This window comes from Camelus bactrianus, chromosome 15 (assembly GCF_048773025.1).
Source record: "Camelus bactrianus isolate YW-2024 breed Bactrian camel chromosome 15, ASM4877302v1, whole genome shotgun sequence".
Taxonomy (NCBI): domain Eukaryota; kingdom Metazoa; phylum Chordata; class Mammalia; order Artiodactyla; family Camelidae; genus Camelus; species Camelus bactrianus.
In genome coordinates this window covers 31487152-31511169 of record NC_133553.1, presented here as the reverse complement: position 1 = coordinate 31511169, position 24018 = coordinate 31487152, and the positions used below count along the sequence as shown (strand labels likewise).

At 54.1% G+C, this 24018-nt stretch overlaps 1 protein-coding gene across 1 annotated transcript in view; it reads right to left on the bottom strand.

The window, feature by feature from the left end:
- Positions 1-455: 455 nt before the first annotated feature.
- Positions 456-24018, bottom strand: part of KCNK3 (potassium two pore domain channel subfamily K member 3) — a 36766-nt gene continuing 13203 nt past the window's right edge. The window contains exon 2 of the mRNA XM_074341779.1: positions 456-3716. Within this exon, the coding sequence (XP_074197880.1) occupies positions 2791-3716 (926 nt within the window). The 3' untranslated portion in view covers positions 456-2790. The remainder of the gene's footprint in view (positions 3717-24018) is intronic.

Genomic DNA, 24018 nt, shown 5'->3' with positions numbered 1-24018 from the left:
GAACACACCATTAGCGGGGAGAGAAATCAATTTAGTGGGTTGTGACCAGCACCTTATAATGTGAATAGAGTAGAAAGTATGAGAATGCATTGACTACAGTAGCGGTTAGGTATTGTTTCATGATAGACAGACAGGAAGACAGGCATGGGTTGTGGTGTCAAAGGCTACTGTGGGATGTACTCAGTGACATCTTGAAGCCACTGGCTAGCTGATTTCAGGCTCTGGCACCAGCTGGGCAGGGGGCCTCTGCTTCTGGGTCTGTCCTGGGCTCTGGGACCCAGCCCCAGGCAGAATTGTCCCTCCACACCCAGAGGAAAATGTACCCTAAAGAGAGGGGTCTGTGATGTATCTCACACCTGAGTGCACCTGCTAGGTGGGTCTGCAGATCCCGGTGGGGCATGGCCGCTCCCCGGCAGCGCCAAGGGTATACAATAACAGAGGCAGCTGAGCCTGAGCCTGGTCTCCATGGACAGCATTTATTAGGCGCCATTCTCAGTGTGAAGACAGATAGGCAGGAGGGGCTGAGGGGAGGCCGTGGCAGCTGCGGCCTTTGGGGTCCAGGGGCTGCCCGGGGTGAAGGTGTGGGCGGGGGGGCACGTCGCCCACACGTATTGCATATTCTGTGGCAGTGTGCCCAGGCATAAGGCATTGGGGAAGCAGAAAGGCTGCCTGCAGTGGGAGGAGGGGATGGGTAAGCAACACTGGCCTTCCAGTTCCCTAGGAAAGACCCGGCTGGAGACCGAGCAGTCTGCCATGCTCTGTGAGGGCTATTCGGCCTCCCTTCCTGCCACCTCCTTGCAACTTTGGTTGTGGCTCCCTCGGGACTGACGGGACAGGACCCCTCGAGGGCAGGGTCACATGGGACAGAGGCAGCTGGCACTGCCCCTCACCCCAACATAAACACAGAGGGCACCCCTGGGGCCTGGGCCCTGTTCTCTGTGGCACCTGGGCAGCCAGCTCCTCCCTGCTGAGATGGGACTCACACACTGGCCAGGCCAGACTTCTTCCCTCCCAGGGGGGCCCAGAGGTGGGAGCATATGGCGGGGGTGGGGCTGAGGCTGACCCCTGTGTGAGCACCCCTGCCACCACTCCAGCTTCCCTGAATGCCAGGGCCAGCCTTGCTCAGCAGTGTTAAGGAGCTGACATAGGAACAGTCAGAGGAGTCAGTATGGAGGGGGAGAAGCCCCTCACCCACTCCTCGAAGCTGTCCTGAGTTACGGTCCCAGCTCCTGCTGTGGTTCCCGATAGTGGAACCAAGGGTCTCACCTCCATCTGCTGCTCTCCATCTGGGCTTCTGGGTTGCAGAGGGGGAAGGCAGTGGGCACACCTGGGAGGGGTGTTCCTTGCTGCAGCTGTGGCTTATCTCTAGCTACCTGGAATGCAGGCATCAATGCTGGCTGTGGAACCAGGGATCATGTCCCATAGGATCTGCCTGCCGGCTCTCTAGGCTCCTCTGCCCAACTTCCAAACTCCGAAAGCCTTTCTTCCATGAGCCCCAGACCTGTTTATTTGGTCCCAAGGACTTCCTGTTTGTAAGAGGCAGTCCAGGTCCTACCCTGCCTTGTGGCCAAGTGGAAGAGAGGCTGAGCTCGGCACTGGCTCAGACCTGGGCTCTGGTTCTCGTCTAAGGCCCAGTGGCCCACACAATGCCAGGGTGTGCAGGCCAGGAACTCTGCTTTTGAGAGTGGGCAGAGGAGTGAAAAGGAAAGAGCACTTAGGCTCGGAACAAGCAGCCTGGATTCTTGCTCCCTGTTGCCTTTTGCTACCTGTGTCACCTTGGGCAAGTCACTTCACCAGTCTGGGTCTCAGTGTCATCCGTCAAATGCAGATGAGAACTCCTGCCCTGGTGACCTAACTGGGATGTGGTGAGAATCAAACGAATGGGTAGTCTGGACAGGGTTTTCAAACTCATTCCACAGATCTAAGAGTGGGGAATTATCAGCAGCGGCCAGAGATGGCAAGTAGCAATTTTCTGTTTGATTCCAAGGGCAGTGTCTGGAAGGCTGGACTCCCCATCTCCCACCCACCCCTGGCCCCCCATAAGGATGTGACTGAAAGCCAGTTAGCTCTCACCTACCAGGGGAACCTTCATGCAGACAGCCACCCTCTTCCCTTCTCCGCCCCTCCTGCAGCCTGCCTATAGGTACTTCCATCTGCCTGCCCTCTGGGGACTAGCTTTAGGGACTGCTGGGTTTCCATTTCCTTCATAACTGCAAAGCCATGCAAAACAACACAAAAGGTAGTGGGAGACCGGGAGACACAGTTTGGGGATCAGGAAGGGGAGTGGGGACTGAGTGGGGGTGACCTCGACAAAGACACCCTGGCTTTTGGAGCCAAGGGAAGGTGGGAGACCTGGCAGGACAGAGGTATAAATAGAGATGCAAACTTACACGGAACACGAAGTTCCCTCCGGAAGGAGGAGGGGGAGGGGGTGGGGGTCTGGATGCCAGCAGGGCCTCTGCGGACTGAGGAGCTCCTTAGTTTTCTAGAGGGATGGGATGCTCCCAGCTTCTGCCTTCCTTCCCCCGATTCCCCCCTCCCCCCAAGTTTCACATTTCTAGGAATTTGCAGGGCACAGATGGGGGCTCCAGGGGTCTTCAGAGCCCCGGCTCCTGCCGGCTGGTGCAAGCAGGCACAGTCGGAGATGGGGGGCTGGGAGAGGGGGAGAGGGGTGTAGGGGCGCCCCATGGAGCCGAAGGCCGCTGGGGCAGCCTCCCCGCTGACCCCTGCTGCTCCTCTGGGCAGAAGTCCCCGCCCGCGCTCCCAGGTGCTCCAGGCCCCGCGGGGCGTTCACACGGAGCTCCTGCGCTTCATGAGGCCGCGGAAGGTGGACAGGCTGTGCAGGCCCGTGGACACTGAGCTGATGGCGGAGCGCTGGGCCCCGCTGCAGAGGCATCGGTGCGAGGGTGTGTCGCTGTAGCGACCGCCCCCTCCCGGCGACGAGTGGCTCTGCTCGACGCACGTGTCGGACGTGGAGAGGTCCCGCGGGATGATCATGGGAATGGAGTACTGCAGCTTCTCGCGGCTTTTGTACCAGAGGCACGAGCACATGGACTGGAAGTGCAGCACCTCGGCATAGACATTGCGGAAGCCGCCGCCGCCGCCGCTGCCCGCCGCCGCCGTGGACGAGGCGGTGTCCGTGGTGTGCGCGCTGCCGCCGCCGCCGCCGCCCGCGCCGCCGCCGCTGCCCGCCTGCCCGTTGCGCGTGAGCAGCGCGCGGTGCTCGGCGTCGCGCTTCTCGTCCTCGGCGTTCATGGTCATGAAGCGCAGCACCACGAGATTGAGGAAGGCGCCAATGACCGTGAGGCCTGTGAGGATGTAGACGAAGCTGAAGGCCACGTACTGCGGCTGCGTCTGCAGCGCCTGGTCCTTCTGCAGCGCCACGTAGTCGCCGAAGCCGATAGTGGTGAGCGTGATGAAGCAGTAGTAGTAGGCCTGGAAGAAAGTCCAGTGCTCGTAGTAGGAGAAGGCGGCGGCGCCGATGCACAGCGTGCTGATGCACGAGAAGAAGCCGATGAGCACCATGTTGGCCATGGACACGTCGGCGCGCCGCATGCCCAGCCCCCTCTTGGCGCGGTGCAGCAGGTACTTCACAAAGGTGTTGATGCGCTCGCCCAGGCTCTGGAACATGACCAGTGTGAGCGGGATGCCCAGCAGCGCATAGAACATGCAGAACACCTTGCCACCATCGGTGCTGGGCGCTGCGTGGCCGTACCCTGGGGGAAAACGGGGGAAGAGGCAAGAAAGCACACGCTATGGGGCTGCCTTTTTGGAAACCTGCCTCCCTTCCCCTTCTCTCCCCTCTCCGCCCCGACTTGGCAGAATCTGGCTCTCTTTCCTTTGCCCGAAGGTGGAGACCACACACAGTTATGGGTGCATCCTTGTCCCCAGGCACTGTGCTAGTTCCTTACTGTTGATTTCTTATTTATTCTCGTGACCATTCCATGGGGTAGGTAGGAAGGAAAGAGGAAACAGGGAGGGTTAAGTAACTTTTCCAAGGTCAGACTGTTTGGAAGCAGAGCAACCTACATTTGAATTAGAGTCTGTTTGGCTTCAAAGACCCCACCGTTTTCTATACCCAGAGAAGGAGCTGACTCATGCTGCCGCTGGGAACTTCATCCTGAGGCAGCATGGATTAGGTGAGGGGTACTGGCAAGTACTCAGTTGGGAGACCTGGATTCTACTTCAGTGTCTGTGGCCTTTGGACCTGTTACTTGTCCTCTCTGGGCCTCAGCCTCTTGGACTATAAGAGGTGGAAGTTGGGCTGAATGAGCCCTGACGTCCTGTGATTTCAGTGTGAAGGGAGGGAAACTGGGGCATGGATGGCTCCCTGATGACTTTCTTGCTGCCAGCCAAAACTTACGGGTTTAGTTGGCAACTGGGGCCTTCCAGCCTCCCAGAGGCAGCTGGCCCACTAGTGTCAGAAGAGGAGAAAGGAGACAGAGTCCCATACCCCTCCATTAATTAGTGCTCTAGGGTCCTCATTAGACCCAGTCTGGAGCCTTGGGGTCATCCTCTGTGCCTGGCCCCAAAGTAGGGTCTGTCCTTATGACATTGCCTTTGTCAAAGCAGGAGTCTGGGTGTCCTTCCATGTGTTACTGTCACCAGTCAGACAACCTCAACTCCTATCATACCCCACCCTGCCCTTCAGCCCTCACTCAGCCAGGAGCCAGGCAGGGGCAAAGCCTTCCTCCGAGTCAACCATCAAATGGCCTAAGTCCAAAGTTCTACTTGGAGACCTGGAGGGGAAAGGACCTGTGAGGAGAACTCAGAAGCCCTAGGCGCAAGTTCTGGCCCAGTCACTAGTGGCTGTGTGACCTGGGGCAAATTACTCCCCCTCTCTGAGCATGTTTCCTCATATGTAAAATGACATCTACTGGTTTTGGCCCTGCTTCCTTCACTGGGCTGTTAAGATATTTATCACTTTTATTAACAGGATTATTATAATAAAATAGTGCTGACAGGTTTTCCATTTTCCCCTCCGGTCTAAGCCTTATCAAAATATAACCAAATGCTTCTTTTTCCATGCAGCCACCCTGGATTGCTCACAGCTGAAAGTGATCCCTGCTTGGAGTGGCGCTGAGCATGGTCAGCTTTGAAGTCCTGGGCCATGATTACCATCCCCTGCTCTGTCCCTCAGGGCCCTCAACTATGTATGTACAACTAAACACTAGCTTGGGGTGGAAGGTTGGGCACTGCTGGATGTTGTCATATTCTTCCCTAGTGTCCGCCTCCACATTGCCAGCCATGCCCATGGGGTATGTCCAGAATATGTTTGATGAGTTGATGGCAAGGCAGGATACTGACTGTTTTGATGTCTGATCAAATCCTGACTCTGCCATGGACTGTGTGTTTCTTTTTTAACCTCTCTGAGTCTCAGTTTCCACGTCTATAAAATGGGCTAATAAGTAGAACCTGCATTACAGGGCTTTGGAAAAGAAATAAGTGAGATAATGTGTATAATACACTTAGCCTAGAGCCTGGTACATATCACGTGCTCAATAACAGCTCACTATGGTTAGTAATGAATGAAGTGCCAAATTTCCCTCACATTTCCAAGAGATCCCCTGGGCTGGGGGATAGCTCAGTTCCAGTAAAGTTGGCATCTCTGTTAGCCCAAGGCCATGTGAATCTTAACACACAGGGAGGTCTGGGGACTGCTGCCTAGGGTGTGTGAGGCTGTGGACTGCCCTGAGAATGGGCTCCCCTGTCCCCTCACTGTGGCATCTAGCTGGTGACTGTGTCACCCTTTGCTAGGGGTAGGGATAGCTGAGCTCTTGAGCTGCTGTGCCTGGCCCGTCTGCACCCCAGCAGGGTGAGAACAGATTGTGCCTGCCAGCTTGGCCAAGGCAGCCAGACCACAACTCACCTCGACAGCTGGGCAGGCTCCGAGCCAGAGCAGTTTCTCGTCCTGTCCTTCCCGGTCCCTCAGGCCAGCACCACGTGGGGTGTGGGGGAGGGCAGGGCACTGTGGCTGGGGCTGGACAGGGATTGGGAGGTATGGACCAGTCCCAGCTTGACCGCTTGCTGGCTGTGTGACCTTGGGCTGATCCACTCCCCTCTCTGGACCTCTCTTGTCTGGTCTGCCCTCTAGGGGATTGAGCTACAGCTGTTAAGCCCCACCCTGGCTGCCACTGCCAGAGCTGCCGTCAGGAGTAAAAAAAAAACTGGAGATAAAAGTCCTTTAGAACCTGTGGAGTTTGTGACAGAAGTAGCAGTGATGGGATCTCATGGGGGATAGTCGGCCTGAGGGTGCAGTCCTAAGGGCAGGGCAGTCTTTGTGGGGTCTGGCAGCCGTATCCCATGGTCAGGAAAACGGATAGCCTCTCACAACCACTGCCGCCTTGCCCTGGGTTTCTTCTTAGGCTGTGACTGCTCCTGATCCACTATCCTTTAGGAAAACCCAGTGCCTGCCTGCCTGGCAGCCTCACTGCCCCCTGCAGGCTGCCCACAAGCCCCCCAGCTTCAGGAAGGCCCTCCCTGATCTGAATATAGCCCGAATCCCAACAGATGTGCCGGCCCCTTCTTCCCCTAGTGCCATCCTCATGCTGTCCTCCTCCCTGTCTCTGTCTGTCCAGATACTGAGTGCCCACTTACTTTCCCTGTCCCCCAGCCAGAAGTGACAGCTCTGTTCTCTGCCTACCTCCTGTTGAATTTAGTGATTTTTCAAAGCAAATGGCCCATGCAGGCTTAACCAAATGCTTTTAGGCCACAGCCTCCTGCCCTGTTATAGTCAGTGTCCTGTCCAGGGTCCCAGCCTGGACATGCCTCACCCTTCAGGTCAGATGCCCCCTCGGGGCCCACCCTCACTTCTTTACCACAGGCTGAAGCTTAAGGTCTTATCCTTCAGATACATTCTTAACTTTAATGCTCAAAAATTTCCTGCAAGGCCATTATTATGACTATCTCCGTTTTATAGTTGGAGCAGTGAGGGCTGGAGAAGCGCGTGAGTTGGCCAAGGCCACTGGGACTTTCTGACTCATCGCTCATTCTGATGCCTCAGAGCCAATTTAGCTCCAAGGAAGGGCAACCAGGATGGGAAACTGAGGCCCGAGGGGAGAGCATTCCACCTGGAGCCTGGTCCTCGGGCACTGCCCTGAGCTGGAGGTGGCACAAGTGGCGACAGGGATGTGATGCCCAGGGAATCAGATGCTACTCCTAGCTTCAGGCCTGGGGTCAGCCTGCCCTCCCCGTCTCGCCTGCTCTATTGTCACTGGGTGAAAGGGCAAGGGAGGACCTGCTGACGTGGGCGTCCAGTTTGGAGGGGCGCCAGCTGGGGTGGAGCCACTCCCAGGGGGCCCAGGAACTTCTGGGAAGCAGCTGGGCGTTTGGCAAGGCCTGTCTGCCTGCCAGTAGGCCTGCTGCCTGCCGGGTGCTTGCCCACATCAGGCTTGGGCTTACGAGGGAGAGAGGGCAAAAGGGAGTCCCCCATCCTCTCCTTCCCACCCAGCCCTGCGTGCCTCTGGGTGAGGGGCTCCCTCTGTCCTTGTGTGTCCCTGACACACACAGAGGCTGGGCTCTGGAACTGATTCTCTGAGGACCCTCCCTCACAGTACATGATGGACTGAGCAGCCAAAACTCATGCCCCAACCATGAGACTCTCGCCCTGCCTTTCAGAGCACTGACAGGGGCTATTCTCAGCCCCTCCTCCCAGCTGCCCTTCCCGAATCCACCACAGACTTAAAGATTCTCAGAGCCAGAAAGGTCCTTAGTGATCATATGGCCCAGTCCTTACATTATACAGATGAGGTACTGGAGGCCCAGAGAGGGAGGGGGACCTGCTCAAGGTCGCGCAGCTAGTGAACAGCACAGCCAGGGCTATAACCCAGGATATGCCATCCCAGACTCAGTGCTCTGTCCTCTGCCCTCTGGCTCAGCACAGCCAAGGTTGACCTGTTCATGTAACCAGAGCCCAGCAGCCCCTGCTTGGGACCAACTCAGCTGAGATGACCCTGAAACCTGGCTGGCGCCTAGAATTTATCTGAGGATGCCAGGTGGCTGTACATAAAAATTATGTGACTGGATGTAAATATGAATTATGAATATTTTGGGACAGCTGGAAAAATTAGAAGTGGAATGGGAACCCTTGGCCTCAGTTCTTCTATTTTCCTCCCAGTATCACCAAGGTGCTGAGAAACTGGCTGAAGCTCTGTTTTCCAGGGAGATGCAGAGGGTTGGGGGGAGTCTGGCCTTCCCTCTTATTGGATTTTCTCTCTCTGTGGCTGGCCTAGTTTCTTCTAGTCAAAGAATAAATAACCAGTCTGAGCCCTTGGTAATGGCCTTGGCTGAATTGGGCTCAGCTGTTGGCTCCCCATTGACCTCACATGCCTGCCAGCTTGAGTTTGTGACCTCCCACCCCTGGCCCAGCTGGCCACAAAGCTAGAATGCTGGCCACAGCCTTAGGTGGAGGAAAGAGCATGGGGCTAGGAGGCAGGAGATCTAGGGGTCTGACCTGGCCCTGACTGTAACCAGCTTTGTGCCTTGGGCAAGTCCTTTTCCCTCCCTGGTCCTCAGTTTCCCTCATCTGTGACATAGGAGGATAGAGCAAGATAAAATATCCTACCTTTTTTTCCCTGCTTTAGATGCCTTCTAGTTTTTTCTGTTCACCCACCCATTCATAGTCTAAGTTTGGAAAGATTTTATACATGAAGTACAATGTGTTGATCAGTGTGGTGTAGCTACTACCTAGAACAGGCACTGAAGAGATTATTGTGAAAAAAATATTTTCCCATCAAAATTAATTAGGAACACATCTGCTGATCAGAACTTCTGATTAGCATGGGATAACTCATTCTATGAGATGGGATTATGTTATTGTTATGCTTTTGAAATATTGAAAGTAGACATTTCTGTTTTCTGCAGGGATCTTTAGTGGTGTAGGTGAGAGTACAGCCTCTGCGGTTAGGCAGCTTTCCACTTTGGCCAAGTTACTTAATCTTCCAAGTGCCTCCGTTTCCTCATCTGTGAAATGGAAATAATGATGTACTTACCTCCTAGAGTGGCTGTGAGGATTTGATGGATTAGTTGACTTAAAATGCTTAGGACATTGGGATCAATAAATACTAATTTTTAGTATGACTATTTGGGGGGAAACATCAAGATTAGATGGTCTTTAAAGCTCCTTTCAGCATCAACTTTCTGAGATCAGTGTTTCCCAGAGTCAGTTTCCTGGAATACCAGTTCCATGTACTGTTAATAACTTTTGGATGAGAAGAGGGTTGCTTGGTTAAATTAAATAGCGGGAATGCTGAATTTAACTGAATTTGTTGTCATTCGATTGAAGCTGAGACTTTATCTGAGCCATACACATGTTAATGAGCAAGGTCAGTCAAAGTTGGGAGAAAGTGCTGAAGTTTTCCCACTTACATGACCTTCGAAAGCTTTTCTCACAGTGCGTATTGCTGGGAAAGTGTTCCTTGGAGCACAGTTTGGGGAACGTTCCTCTCTAGCATCAAGGACTCTAAGGTCCTTCTTCCAGGTCTCTGACTTTGAGATTCTCTAATGTTTTGTCTCTGGTTGGCCTAGCCCTTCAGTAGATTAGAAGCTCGCAGCCCTTGGCAATGCCTAGCTGCAACCTGTTTCCAGGTTCCCTGCAGAGCTAGTTATCTAATGTAAATACTGTCCTGGCCAGGCAAATGTTTGCCCTGAGAGAAGATGGATGAGGTGACCCATGGCTAGAGGTGCCCAAAGGCTGTGAACTCTGGGCCAAGCTGGGCCGATGCAAAGCTGAACGTGGGAGGGGGTGTGATCTCAGGGTGCTGCCTGGGCCTGGTGGGGCAGCCAGAGAGCAGTGGGGGCTTGAGGGAGCCAGGGCAGCTCCAGGGGACTGGCTGTGAGACACAGGCACCCCCAGAGGGAGCCTGGCTCTCCTGCTGGGCCTGTGGACAGTGCCTCAGAAAGGCCCACAGAGGATCCTGCCTCCTCAGGGGCCTGAGGCACAGACAGGGAGCCGCCCCCTTGGTCTGGAGGTGGCAGCAATGTGAAGCCAGGAAGTGGGACTGTAAGAGCCTAATCGGTGTGTTAAAGGAGATGAGGCAGAAGGAAGCTGGCAGGAGAGCCCAGGTCCTTGGGAGGGAGGGAGGAAAGAGGCTGTGTGGCTCCATGGAGATGGGGAGAGGAGTGCAGGCCTTCTCCTTTCCATTGTCAGGACCCAGCTCAGACACTGCCTTTCCCAAGAACCTTCGGAGAACCTTTCCAGAGCTGGAGGGGCCTCTCCCTCTGCCTTGCTCAGAAGCCTGGCTTTGTTCTGCAGGGCTCTGAGCTCCTGGAGGGCCTGCAGGTCTCCTCAGTGTTGGCACCCACAAGGCCTGGTGGGTGCAGCTGCTCAGCCCAGACAGCCTGAAAGTATGAGATGCAGACAAGAGAAACCTCCTCTTGACACCCAAAAGGGGGAGGGGAGCAGGCCTTGGCAGGAGGGCCCTTTGTGACTCACAGCTCCTGCCCTCCCTGTGGCCCCCAGGCCCCTGCAAAATGAAGCCAGCTTCAGGGCCCAGAAGGAATCCCCCCTGCTTTGGGCCTGGCCATGGCCTGAGCTAGGCCTGGGAAACCACTGTGGCCTCAAGGACCTGGGCTGGGGGGAGGGCCAGTGTGCAGAAGTGGGCCTGGAGTTTGTCCCCCTCCAGGCCAGAGCTCCCGGGAAGGCCAGCTCTGAGGTACAGCCTCTCCCTCCCTCCGCCCTGCCCCTTTCCAGGGCCTCTCTTCCCCTCTTCCTGGCTCCTCTCTCAGCTTTTGTCCCCACTGCCCACCACAGGTCCTCCCCCTCCCCCAGCCTTCTTCCCTGACTTCCCATTTGGGGGCCCACTGCCCTCTCCTCTTTCTCTCTTTAGCTGTCTCCCTTTCACAGGTGCCCCTATGACTGATTCACGGTCCTTTGGTATAGGACAGTGCCCCTCCTCCCATTCCCCCTCCCCAGGCCCACATGGGATTAGGGGGAGCTGAGGCGGGGGTGCTGGTGTCATGGAAAATCCCCGCGGCAGCCAAGGTCAGTGTTTGCAGACACAGCCTGGCCTAGAGCCAGGCCTGCCTCCCCAGCCAGCTCCCTCTGGCCTATCCCAGAGGCTGGCTTTGCACAGGGGCCCTCGGAGGCACCCCAGGGCTGCTCTGGGTACCTGGGGCCAGGGGCTGCTGGAGCCATAAGTCCGGGAGTGTGGGAGACTATGTAGTTCAACTTGCTCATTTTGTAGATGGGTAAACTGAGGCCCAGAAAGGGGCAGGGACAGAACCAGGACAGGAACCCAGCATGCTCTGCAGAGAGGAGCAGTCTTTTCTGGTAGGACAAGGAATAGGGAAGGCTGTTGTAAACTTCCACTAAATCCAGGGCTAGCTGAGGTTGGCCTAGACTTGAGAGGTTGGTGATGGGGCCAGGAGAAGCAGAGCCAGGTGATCAAACCACAGTCCTTGACCTCAGAACACTTTCCGTCTGAAAGTGAATCAGATGAAACATCTCAGTGAAGCACTTTGAAAACTTCAATGCCCCATACAAAGAGGAGGTTATTATTGCACAAATTAAAATGCAAGGCAAAGGGCAGAAATTAGGAAGAATTTAAGACGAGACCTGAGGGAGGCCTAGCAGTGAAGAACTTCGGTTCGGGTATCAGGAAGGGCTTCACGGAGGAGGTGGCATTTGCCCTGAGCTCTGAAGGATGGATGGAAATGCAGGGTTCTGATGGAAGGGAGATGCTGAAACAGAGAAACAATGCTAAGGAGACACTCAATGTGTTAGAGGCAGAGAAACTCAGCCTGAGGCTGATGGGCATTCTCACAAATGGTGGGGTGGAGGGGGATGGGCAGACTCTCTCAGGAAGGCAGCTACATGATACACATCAAGAACCTTGGAAACGTGTCTGCTGGTGACCCTGCAGTGCCACTTCTAGGAATATCTCCTGGGAAAATAACCAGAGATTGGAACAAAGATTTATGAACAAGGATGTTTATAGCAGCATTTTCATTGTGAAAAATTGTAAACAGTCCAAATGTTCACCAATAGGGTTTGGTTAAACATATTAAGGTATATTTATGCAGTGGAATATTGTGCAGCCATTAAAGTGCTGTTCTTAGGAGTCTCTTAATCACACAGAAGGCCACCATAGAACGTTAAATACAAATAGTAGAATACAACCCTTTGTGTATAATGGGATCCCATACTAAATATACAAATATGAAAAATGTAGCTATACACACAGACACACGTGGAGAAAGAGAAGCTGGAGGAAAATAGACTAAAAAGCTCGTAAGAGTTTATCTTTGAATCATGGGTACATGATTACTTTTAATTTCCTTTTATAAAGTCTATATTTTCTACAAAAGTCTATTACTTTTATAAGTAGAAAGCGATTAATGTTGTAAACCTAACAACAACAACAATTCTAGTTTTCTTGGAGTAGAAAGTTCACATGGGTAGTGAAAGTTGGGAAGGTGAGCAGGGGCTAAAATGTGCAGAGCTTTGAAGGGTGGGCACAGGAATTCAAATCTTAACTTGAAGGCAATGAGGAGCCATGGACAGCTCTAGAGTAGGGGAGGTACATGCCAAAGAGAGGTCAGGATGAGTTTTCCTGGCATCCCTATGTGTGCGGGTGGGAGTGTCTGTGGGAGACAACAGGCAGGAGGATGCATCAGGGGGCCTCTGCCCTGTCCCATTGTCAAGTGCTCAGGTCAAAACTAGGTTCACGAGGGGAGAGGAAGGAGGAGAAGGGAGGAGAGAGGAGGAAAGGGGAGGAGGTGGGAGAAAGGAAAGTGTAGATACACAGTGTGTGAGATGCTCTTACATTTGTGGGTTTAAACTCTAAGCCCCGCGAGGGCAGAGATTTTTGTCTCTTTTGTTACTACTAGTCCTCAGCTTGTAGCTGGCACTTAATAAATCTCTGTTGAAAGAGTAAATCAAGGAAGGGAGGCATCAAAGATGAGCCAGGGTTGAATGGTGTGGAGCCAGGGAGGATGGACAGGGCATGAGGCCCAGAGCGGGCAGTGTCTCACACCCAGGGCAGCTACCCGGGGGGTCCTGGGAAGGGTACCGACCTTGGGGGCTATGGGGTCTGTTCTAGGCCAGCCACTGCACCAGGTGGCCACGGGCCAGGCCTGGGGCCTGTCTGCATCCTGTGACTAGCTGGACAGAACATGTGTGAGCTTAGAACTTCTAACAGATTGGATCTGTTGGGGTTTTAATTAAATGAATCCACCAGGGACAGCCTGGCATTGAGAAAAGAATTCTACAGCACAATTTAAAGTGGACTTGGCCATCTCAGCAGATGGCTGGAGATGCCAGTCCCCCCTCCCCCAAGCGCTTCTTGAAAGGCTGTGTCTGTAAATCTGGCATCTGGCTGGCCTGAGTCCTACACTTACACTCTCCAGCTCTTCCTGTTTTGCCCATGGAGAAGCAGGCACATGTCGGCATCTCCTTGTCAGACTCCCCCAAAAGGGACTGAACCGCTCCCAACAGGAAGCCTTGTTGGGTCATGGGGGCAGCAGTGGCCAGCCTGGGTGTTCCCTGTTGGCTGCACCACGTGTCCTTGAGCTGAGCCTGCCCGGAGCCCGGCCGCCTGAAATCACATCCTGCAGGCAGCGTTCATGGGGTGGTGTGGGACCTAGAGGACAAGTGTGCACGGAGTTAAAGGACATCCAACCAGGAGTCGGAGGCCTGGCTCCCATCCTAGTTCTGCCACTGCCCCACTGCAGGACAGGAGGTGATGAGTTTTTTTCTGTAAATGGCCAGATAGTAAATATTTTAGGCCCCACACGCTACATGGTCTCTTGCAACCACTCAACTCTGCCATTGTATCAAGGAAGCAGCCATAGACAATATGTAAATGAATGGGCATGGCTATGTTCCAATAAAACTTTATTTACAAAAATAGATGGTGGGCCAAATTCAGCCCACAGGCCCTAGTTTGCTGAGCCTGCCGTGGGGCCTTTGTTAAGGCATGTCAGCGCCTGAGCCTCAGTTGTCTTATCAAATGGGAAGTTAGATTAGAAGGTTATTTCTTCTCTGACAAGTTACATTTTAGGATTTAATAAATTGCTAGCTCTGCCTCCCTGTTCCGTGTACCAGGCCCAGGTGCCGAGGAGAGGGGTGAGTGTTAAGCAGGGCCTGGAGTCCAAACCTGCATATGGGATTGGTATCTACAGCTCTTTGGAGGCCATGGCCGCATTTCCTCATTTCTGGACATGGTACATGTTCTTTCTTTCTCCCTGATGGGCTTCTACTCTCCCATGAAAGTCCATCTCACAAGTCACCTCCTCTGTGGAGCCTTCCTTGACCCCACCCACCTAAACAAATCAGTGCTCCTGGAGCCCTTTGTTCATCACTCACCATTCCTCAAACATTCATCCATTCAACCAGCAGGCGTTTTTTGAGTCCTTAATATATGCAGTGCTCTAAGTTCCAGAATAATAACAATTCCCATGTTGCACTTTTGCAACACTTTGTCATTTACAAAGCAATTTCTCTATGTTCTATCGTTTGAGCTTGCACAGCACTCTTGTAGAGGAGGTGTTTATTGTTATTATTATTTTCTGTTTTACAGATGTGGAAACTGAGGCTCAGAGAGGTAAAGTGTTTTATCTCAGGCCATAAATACTAGAAGCAAATTTGAAGTTCAGAGTTCAGTTCTCTTTCCACTGTACTCAGCTGCCCCAGGACTCTCCACAGTGGGATGGAAGTCAGGAGACCTGGGGTCTGGTTCCAGCTGTGCCTCTGTGTGATTGCAGGCAAGACCCTGCCCTTCTCTGGGCTTGGAATTCCTCCTCTGGGAAACCAAGAGGTGGAGGAGATGTTCTTGAGGCCCTGTGACATTCTTGGATTCTGGGCCTACAGAGGGGCAGGGTTTCCTCTCCTACAGACAGCGGAGAAAGCAATGGTCTCAGTGGAACTATTGGGTCCCCAAAACAACGGCCCTGAGCTTCAAGGTGCACATTAGACCCACAGCTGCTGGGGTTCTTTGCAGAGCTGTTGTGGTCTGTGTTGAGCAGATGCTGTGCCTAGGGTGAGAACCCTTGGGCTGTCACGGGAAGGGGGATCGCTGGAGCTGGGCTGGCCCAGCTGAAGCAGATGGACAGCCAGAGCTGACTCTTCGGAGATGAAACTGCGTCCCCCACCCCACCCCCATACAGCCTGCCAGTGCAGGAGGCCGCAGGGAGTCAGGGAGAGGGTGGTCGTGTGTCCCTGCCTTAGTCTCCTGGGCCAAGATGGGCAAGGCAGGCTGGAGTACTCAGGTTGTCCCTACTGACTGCTGAGCCCTGATGGGCCCTAACCCCACCCCCGTCTAGCTCTTGGGACCAGTCTCCTGGGGCCTTGAGCTTTTGCTCCTTTTTGCTTCTTTCTTCCCTCTTCCTTTCCTTCTCCTCTTCCTCTTCCTCCTTTTCATCTCATTTTGTCCTCTCAGTCTCCTCCTGGACTCTGAGGACAGGGATGGTGTCTTATACTTCTCAGGAGCTCAGTGCCTGACACCAGTAGAGCTAATGGTCATGATGGTGGTGGCAACAGAGTAGCAGTAGTCGTGGTCGTAGTCGCAGTGGTGATAGTAGTAACTGTAAAGCTCACATTCATTGAGCCTCTGTGTGCCTGGCATTGAATGAAGTGCTTTACATACATTATTTCATTTTGTATTCTTGAAAACTTTGTGGGATAGACATTATTTCCATTTTCCCGATGAGAAAACCGAGGCACAGAAAGTCTCTGACTCATTCAGGACCACACAGCTAGCGAGTGGCTGAGTCAGGGTCCAGATTCAGGCTAGTGGCTTGGTGCCACCTAACCGGTGTTGGTTGATGAGATGCTGCATCTGGAAGGCTGGTGCCCTGGTCTAGAGTGAGGGGACTGAGCTGAGTGGCTGGGTGACAAGGCCACACAGGTGTACAGCAGAGCTGAGTCTTGCTCTCTTCTTCCACTTCTCGGTGGCTTCCAGGGTCTCTGGACTGGGGTCAGGGATCAGGGTCCGTGGCCCATCTCAGTGGGACCTCCATGAATTGCTCTTCTTCAGGTTGTTCTGGGAAAGTGGTAGCTAAGAGAGGACAGGTGGCACCTCGTTCCCTGTCTATCAAAGCAGGTGCTTTCTCCAGCTACAATTCTTCCTCTTTTCAGGCCCTTCTCCCAAGAGTGTGCTGAAGTCTCCCCAGATTCCTCGAGTCAGGAGGCAGTGGGGGAGCTCAGAGCTAGCCCTAGAAGAGAGAGGGTGGCACCTGGGGAGGCAGGGTGGGCAGCGGGGGCCCCGGGAGGGCTGCAGCACTTGGCTGGTCTTGAAAATATCAGCTTGAGAATCAATAAGGTAAAAACGCTTTATTCTCTCCTGGCTTGTCTTAAGTAATTAATTGAACAAATATTTCTTAAACACCTACCACCTTGTGCCAGGCACTAGGCTAAGTGCTTGGAGAGGATTTGGAGATGAGAATGGCTCGGTCTTGCCCTCTGGGAACAGAGATGAGCCAGTGGGCAGGTGAGAGAAGACTGTCCCTGAAGTAAAGAGTTACCCTCGAATGTGCTGAGTCTGTGTCAGAGGGGCCCTTCCAGGACCGTGTGACTGTGGGCACCCAGGAACCAGAAGGAGGTCAGAAGGCACAGCCATGTCGCCAACGCTCCTGTGGCTGGGAGCATGGCGTGCTTTGTTCTCTGCGGCCTTCCAGGATGTCGCTGGGCACCTGGAAGCTTTGTTCAGAGGATGCGAACACCTGGCTAGTGCACAGAGCTGCTTGGCCCTGGTTGTCACTAGAGATGGGATCAAGGTCACTGTCTGAGGCCATACTCTCTCTCTTCCCCTTTCTTTCTCCTCCTCCTCTTTCTTCTCCTTCTTCTTCTCTCCTCCTCCTTCATCTTCTACAATTTACTATTTTTTAAACTACACTTTTAATTTTAGACCAATGTTAGATTTGCAGCATTATTGTGAAGGCCTGCCTTCCTTTTTTAAACACTCACCGCCTCTGGTGATGCGTTGCTGGCTGCTGTGTTCCTGCCCCATCCCCATCGCCTTCTCCCAAGAAGCTTTCTTCTTGTTCTGGGCTGCAAGCATACCCTTCTCTCAGCTCTGCACACAGCATCCATCTCTGCCACTCACTTGGCCTCTCTTGGCAGATGCTGCCTGGTGTATTTACTCATCTCCTTACGTACAGCTATGCCTCTGTGAGCACAGCTCCTTTTAGTCAAGTCTGCCTTTGGAAGGCAGGCTGGGGGCGGCTGGCCTGGGGTGGTGCTGGACACTGGACAAGCCTCTTGAGAGGTAGTCAGGGAGCAAGTCTGGTCCCCTGGATGGGGACCCGCCTCTTACCTCCCCTCTGTGTAGCTGGGTCCAGGGTGGCAGGTGGGAACCAGGAGGGGATGGATTGGAAGGAGAAGGAAGGGGAGAGAAAGAGGGGACGTTCACAGGTCAAAACACAGCCTGTGCTTTCTCTGTTCTTAGTGCCTCCACTAATAATGGTAACAGTTACCAGGTAACCCAAACAGCCTTTCAACAGTCTTCTCTAATCCTCACCATGACCTTCAAGGTGGGCATGATTAACTCCATTTTGATGAGGAAATCAAGGCTCTGGGAGGTTAAATACTACTGGCCCAAGGTCATATAGATGAAAATTGGAAAAGCTAGGATTCAACCTAGATCGTTTGGCCTTCAAAGTCCAGTCAACTTCAGGTGTCCCCTGGGACCACCCACTTTGTTAACAGAGCATGGAAGATGTGTCTCGCAGGTCATCATCTTCAAACCGCTGTAAGCCCCTCAGGGTAGGATCTGGGTCTCGGAGTCTTAGTGCTCTGGTCCAGCCTGATGGCATCCTGCTGAAGACCCTCTCTTCTGAGCCCCTCCCCTGCTTTCTGCCAGACTGATGAACCCTGTAGTTGAATGGCCTGTCCTTTCTGTCCCAGGGTGACGCTCCTTGGAGATTCTCTTTGGAGATTCCTCGGATACTTCAGTAAGGTCTGGAGCCAGACAGAGCAGGAGGTGAAGAGAGGGGAGCTGGAGGGCAGGGGGCCAGGGCCCGGAGGTAAGCCATCTGTGGTGGACATACTTACTGCCTTCCTGCCTCTTTGGAGCTGTCCTTTCTGCAATGCTAGTCAAGGATGGGCCCAGGTGGCGCCTTTGTACCATGTGATCCTGGCTCAGGCCACTGGGGATTGGACTAAGGATGGACACTTGATCCAAGAGGATCCAAACTCTCAGCTGGGTAGACCAATCAGGTTGTCTCTCCCAGGGATTATGATGAGGGGCTGAGGGGCAGGGCAGCTCGGGCAGCTGAGCTGCGGAGTTACAAAGAGTTGGGTTCTAGCTGAGACCAGGGTGAGCCAAAGCCACATGCAAGTCTGGGGTATAGGGGAAGAGAAGCCAGAGGAAGCAGGAACAGCAGAGACAGGGATGGTGTGGCCCAGGAGAAATGGAGGGAAGGCCTGGTCTTCTGACTGCTGGCCTTTGATACCAGCTAAGCAATGCTGTTTTCTTTCTGAAGTCCCCTTTTACTCACACTGGTCCAGGGGTCACTGTGTCCCAGCTAAGCTCCTGCCACTCCAGATGGAGAAGCCAGGCTCCCAAGCACTGTGTCCCAGGTATGTCTGCCAAGTGAGCAGCGCAGCAGAAGGGCCCTGGCTGGGTTTGGGGAGACCCACGTGGGCACAGCACTCTATAGTGTTTAGGAACATTCCTGTTGAATCCTCACAGCATCCTGTGTGGCCCACTGAGCAGGGGTGGTCTCCATTCAATGGCTGGGGACATTGAAACCTAGAAAGGTTGGTGTCTCGCCCAGAGCTGGACTTGGGACCCAGGTCTCCTGATTGCAGGCCTGCTGCTTCTCCCATATTCCACACTGTCTCTCTGATCCCCTCTCTTATTAAATAGCTGGGGACTTTGGGGTTAGAAATACAGTGTGTAAAGTACCTGGTACAAGGCCTGGTGTGTGGAGGGTCTCAGGTAATAAGAGATGCTATTAATATTATTTTTTAATGTACAACTCGGAGCTGCCACTCACCACGCAGAAGCCTTCCTTAGGTCCCCAAATCCACACAATATAGTCTAGGGGTTTCCTGGCCCAGCACGTAGGCTATCCACAACCCCCAGCCTGGACTGCTCTCTCCTGACTCCCCCAACACTTCCGGCCCTCTAAGGGTTCCCTGCACCTGTTCCATGCCTCACCTCTGAGCACTTGTGCAAGTTGTTGGGCTGCCTGAAGTTCTCGCTCTCATCTCTTCTGTCCTCCCAGGAAGGACAGCTCCAGGGCTGCCCTCTGGCACACCTTCCCCGTCCCCCTGTTGGAAGAACAGTACCTTCTTCTGCCCCTGCCACTTTCTGCCAGGTAGTGGGGTTTGCCTGGAGGTGGGTGCCTCTCCCACTGGCCCATCTTGCCCAGTGTTCACGGTGAATTCCCAGCAGATGCATAAAGCCAGTCTGAAGGATGGGTTGGGTTTGGCGGGGAGGCCTTGGAGCAAGCGTGGCCCCTGTAGGCACTGTCTCCATCACCTGCTTCCCACTCTCCTTTCTGGTCATGGCTAGTGGCCCAGACAGCTCTGGGCTGGCAGGAAACTTGGGAGCAGATGCCAGGAGATGTGAAGGAGGCTTTTCTTAGGCTCAGCACCCTCCCCAGGGCTCAGGAGCTCAGATGGTGTAGGTTGGCATAGTGCCCAGGAGGAGAGGGACTCCAGGCAACAGGGACTTCAGCCTGGAGGCAGCTGCCAGGACCTTCTCTCCCTCTGAGCCAGCCTGCAGGCATGGTGTTCCCACCCCCACCACTCACACACCCATGCGTGCGCACACAAACATACGCACATATGCTCACTCCAACACCTCACATGCCCCCCACCACGGCCTCTTGGCACAACTCTGTCCACCACCCAGGGCAGAGAGTATAAGGACTAGGGTTTCTATCAGGTGGGCACACCCTGGAAGCAGGGAGCACTTCAATAAAAGGAGAGGGAGCCCCCCTCCACCTCGGCCACAGGACCCAGCCTCTGAGCCCCCACTCCTCCTTCAAGTTCTGGGCCCTTATGGATCTAAAGTAACCACCAAACGCAGCTCCTCCTCCACGCAGGCCTAACTGGACAGGAGAGGCTAAGATTCCACTGCTCTCCATGGAAACACACTTCACTCAAGCCTGGGCCTGTCGGAAATGCTCCTTCAGTGGAATGAAATGACCAAGGCGCAGGCCGTTGCTTCCCAGCCTGTCTTCAGGGGAGACAGCAAGCAGCTGTCCCCATCCTTGGGGACACTGCCCTTCACACAGAGACATGGAAGCAGACGCTCACCCCTCAGCCTGCCTCCCGCTGCCTGACTCATCCGGGGCTTGCCCCCGTTCTTCTGACCTCTGATTCCCCAGCCTTTTCAATTATGTCGGCCCACCTTGCAGGCTCTCCATCCACACTGCTGTTCACAGCCCAGAATCGGATGAGAGCCTGGCTGGGCCCGGGTATAACAGGAGAATGATTTCATAGGCTCCCATGGCCTATAGAGGCTGCCTATTCATGCATGGGTGTCCTGAACTGGCTTTTTATGGTGCCAAGAGCTGCAAGCTGGGCAGAGTCGCCAGGACCTAGCTCTTTACAGCCACTGCTTACAGTGCTGTTGTGCCTTCTCCTCCATCCCCCCACAGCCCCAGTGTGGAATCTGGGCAAGCTGGCTGCACTTGACTTTATTCAAACTATTAAATGCCTCTGTCACTGCTCCCTCCTCCCTAATTCAAAACAATATTAGCTGAGCTTTATATAGTGCTTACTGTGTGCCACTGCTCTAAGTGAGCTAATATGTGTACTTCTTTTCACCCTGTAACACCCCTATTCTGTAGGTGCTATTATTATTCCCATTTAAAGATGCTGGAACTGAGCCAGAGAGGTTAAGTGATTTGCCCAAGGTCACACAGCAAGTACTTGGCAGAGCGAGGCTCTCCCCATACTACTTCTCCTGCTCTCTCTGGGCACTTTGCTCCTTTCCCCCTTCCATGTCAGAGCTGGTGAGGCCTCCCCTCCCAAGGCCAAACCCCTAACTGCACTCTACCCCGACCTTGGGCTTTTCCTTCTGACTTTGCTGCTGGAGGCCCCCCCACCTAATGGTATTTTCAAACCGTCCTCTGTTACCTTCTCACTATTGGCTTCAGGTCTTCAAAAAATGGAAGGGAAGGAGACAGGGAGGGAAGAAGGGAGGCCTCACCGTGCCCTTTCCTTTTGCCCCGAGTGTTCAGACCCAATGCTTCCCCACCTCACGCATCAGGATGCCCTGTCTCCACCCGCTAAGACTGCTCTCCCCAAGAGCATCAGGAATTTCCTGAGTACCAGACCCTGTGCCCCGTGGGCAGGGCTGCTCTAGCTACATGGCACTCTGCAACCAGTTAGGAAAATAAAAACAGGCCCTTCTGGGTGGATGCAGCCGCTGGGAGAGTGCATGGTAAGCAGGCTGGACTTCAGCAACCCCACACCCAGATTATACAACCTGGACAATCATACATGGCGATCTTGGCTGCTGGGATTCTCATTTTCCTTCATATTCTGGCCATGCTCAGCCCTGATGGTCGTCCTTTTTCTCTCTGGAAACCCTACCCTCTTGCTTCCCACTGGTCCTTTGTGGTCTCCCCTGCTGCCTCTGCTTCCTTCTTCTGCACCCTTGTTTCAAGAGTGGGCCAAGACTGCCTGGGCTGTTCTGATGCTGGTTCCAGGGAGGTCTACAGGCTTTGCTTCCAACTCTACTCCACACTATGTCTCTACCCCTCAACTGGCTGAAGCACCAGCACCCAAGACTGGCTTGGCCACCTGAACCCATCACTCCACACATCATGGCCTCTCTGTACTGCCTGGTTTCTAATAATGTCCTCATTCCTCAGTCAACCAGGCTGAACACCTTGCCTTCCTCTCCCCTTCTCTCCCTGTACCTAGTCCAAGTCATTTCTCTTTACCTAGTCCTTGCCCTTTCTTTCTGTTCCTGCAGCTACCAGCATAGTCTAAGCCCTCACCCTTTCCTGTCTGGACCCGGGCAGATGTTCCTAACTGTCATCCCCCAGCAGCTTCCTAATCTTCCTCACACCTACTTCCAGATTACACTCCACTCTGCACTTGTCACCTTGCTCAGACCCTTCCATGACTCCGCATTGCCGTCAGGGAAGGAAGCCTATCTCTCAGCGTCCTTCACCATATGCCCCAATGTTCTTCTCGGGCACGGGACCCGAGGAAGGGGTTTTGGAGCTAACTTTTGGCAGTGCTTTTCCATAGCTAAGCTCTCTGGAAGGCTGCCAGGGAGGAGGTGGTGGGGTGGGGATGGTTCTGCCCTCATCCCCCGCCCAGTGCAAGCTGGAGCCTCTTAATGGCCACTAGCAGCCTGACAGCTGTCCTTCACCCTGGGCAGCCTGGATTAGAGTTCAGCCAGACTGAAAATGTGGATGGCAGGTCTCAGTGGGTGGTCAAAGGATGAAGGGAACAGAGGAGCCTCTCACAGACTAGGAGTCACTCACCCGGGAGACAGGCATGACTTGGACGGGGTTTCGCAGGACAGTAGGGGCAGCATGTCTGCTGGAGGAGTTAATCCCCATCCTCCCTTATGTTTGTGCAGTATTTTAGTTTATTGCTCACCCTCGAGTATTTGACAATGGGGAAGGCAGAAATCACTCCCCTCACTGAGAAATGAGGAAGTGGAGGCTCATGCAGTTGAGGTGACTTGGTCAAGGTCACGAAATGTGAAATGTGTGCATCAGAGGCAGAATGGGAGTTTTGGGGTGGGGTGGGGTCTTGCCTGCCCCAGGATGGACCCAGGCTTTCTGCACAGCGGGCACCTCCCTTGCCATCCAGTGAGGGGTTGGTTAACTCCAGCATTTGGTGTGGAGCCCTAGGGGAAGTCTGCACCTTGCCCTGCTCCATTACTGGCCTGAATTGGCACCAGCACCTGGGAAGGGCAGCCGGCCAGCCACGTGCCAGTGTTACTTTAAAAATAAACCAGAGAAGAGCGTGGCTTAAAAATAACCATGGGGGGTTGTGTGAGGGGCTAATTACTGCAGCCCCCTGTCAGGGCTTTGGGGAGTGCACCTGGGCCCCGTGGTTCCGGTGGGTCCACTCTGCTCATCTCTTCTAGTTGGGAGCTGGGTCCCAGGCCCTCCCAGAACAGCTGGGGGCAGACAGGGCCTCAGAATCCTGAGAGTAGGAGCTCTATGGAGGGGATTCTGGGCATCTCGGGTGGCCTCCTTCATCTTGACCAGGACGGGGAGGCGGTGGAGGGAGGGGAGTACCCCGACCCGGCAGAGAGCTTTGACGGGAGTCTCTGGCCTCACCCACATCTTCCTGCTGGATTCACCCTGGCTCCAAAAGGGACTTTGAGGTTCTGAGTGTCCCCCTTCTTCTCTGTTGTGTATATGGTGGTGGCAACCAAGTGGCTGATTTTGCCAATCACAGCTCCCTACTTAGGATTCCTAACCCCTATTCATCATTTGTACTGATCTCCTGAGAACTTTGAGACCCATCTTGGCCCCTCAAGGTTAGAATGCATGGCCCTTCTGGCTGCCCCCTCCTGGCTGCTTCCACACATCCTTGGCCTGTGAGCTCGCATCTCTGGACCCTCAGTACTGAGCGGGGCCTGATTTGCAACCCAGCCAGGTCTGAAGAGCCCCAGGCTCTTTCCCAAATGGTGGGGAAGCAGGAGCCACACTCCCATCCCGCAGGCCCAGATTCCCCCAAGGCTCTCAGAAACTTTTGCAGATCCCCCACCTTTGGCATATCCTGAAGCCACAGGGAGGAGAGGACATAGGGCCCAGCAGAGGATGGATGTAGCTGAGGACAGACGTGCAGGATCAAAGGGAAAAAGCAGAGCTTTCCTGGAGGAGGGAGGCAGAGGCCAAGACTGCTGGAAGCTGACAGAAATGATCAAAGGACAAGGATGGATGGGAGGGGATGTGGGAAAGAGCAGCCAGGAGAGGCAGGCAGAGCCGGCTGTTGGGGGGTGGGGGTGACTACATGACGACCAGGGCCTTTGGGGTCAGACAGGCCTGGACTCCGGTCCCTGGCTGGGCGCCCTGAGCCAGTAATCTTGCTGGGCCTTGGGCCTCATTTGCATAATGGACATAATGATGACTACCTCATGGGCCTCT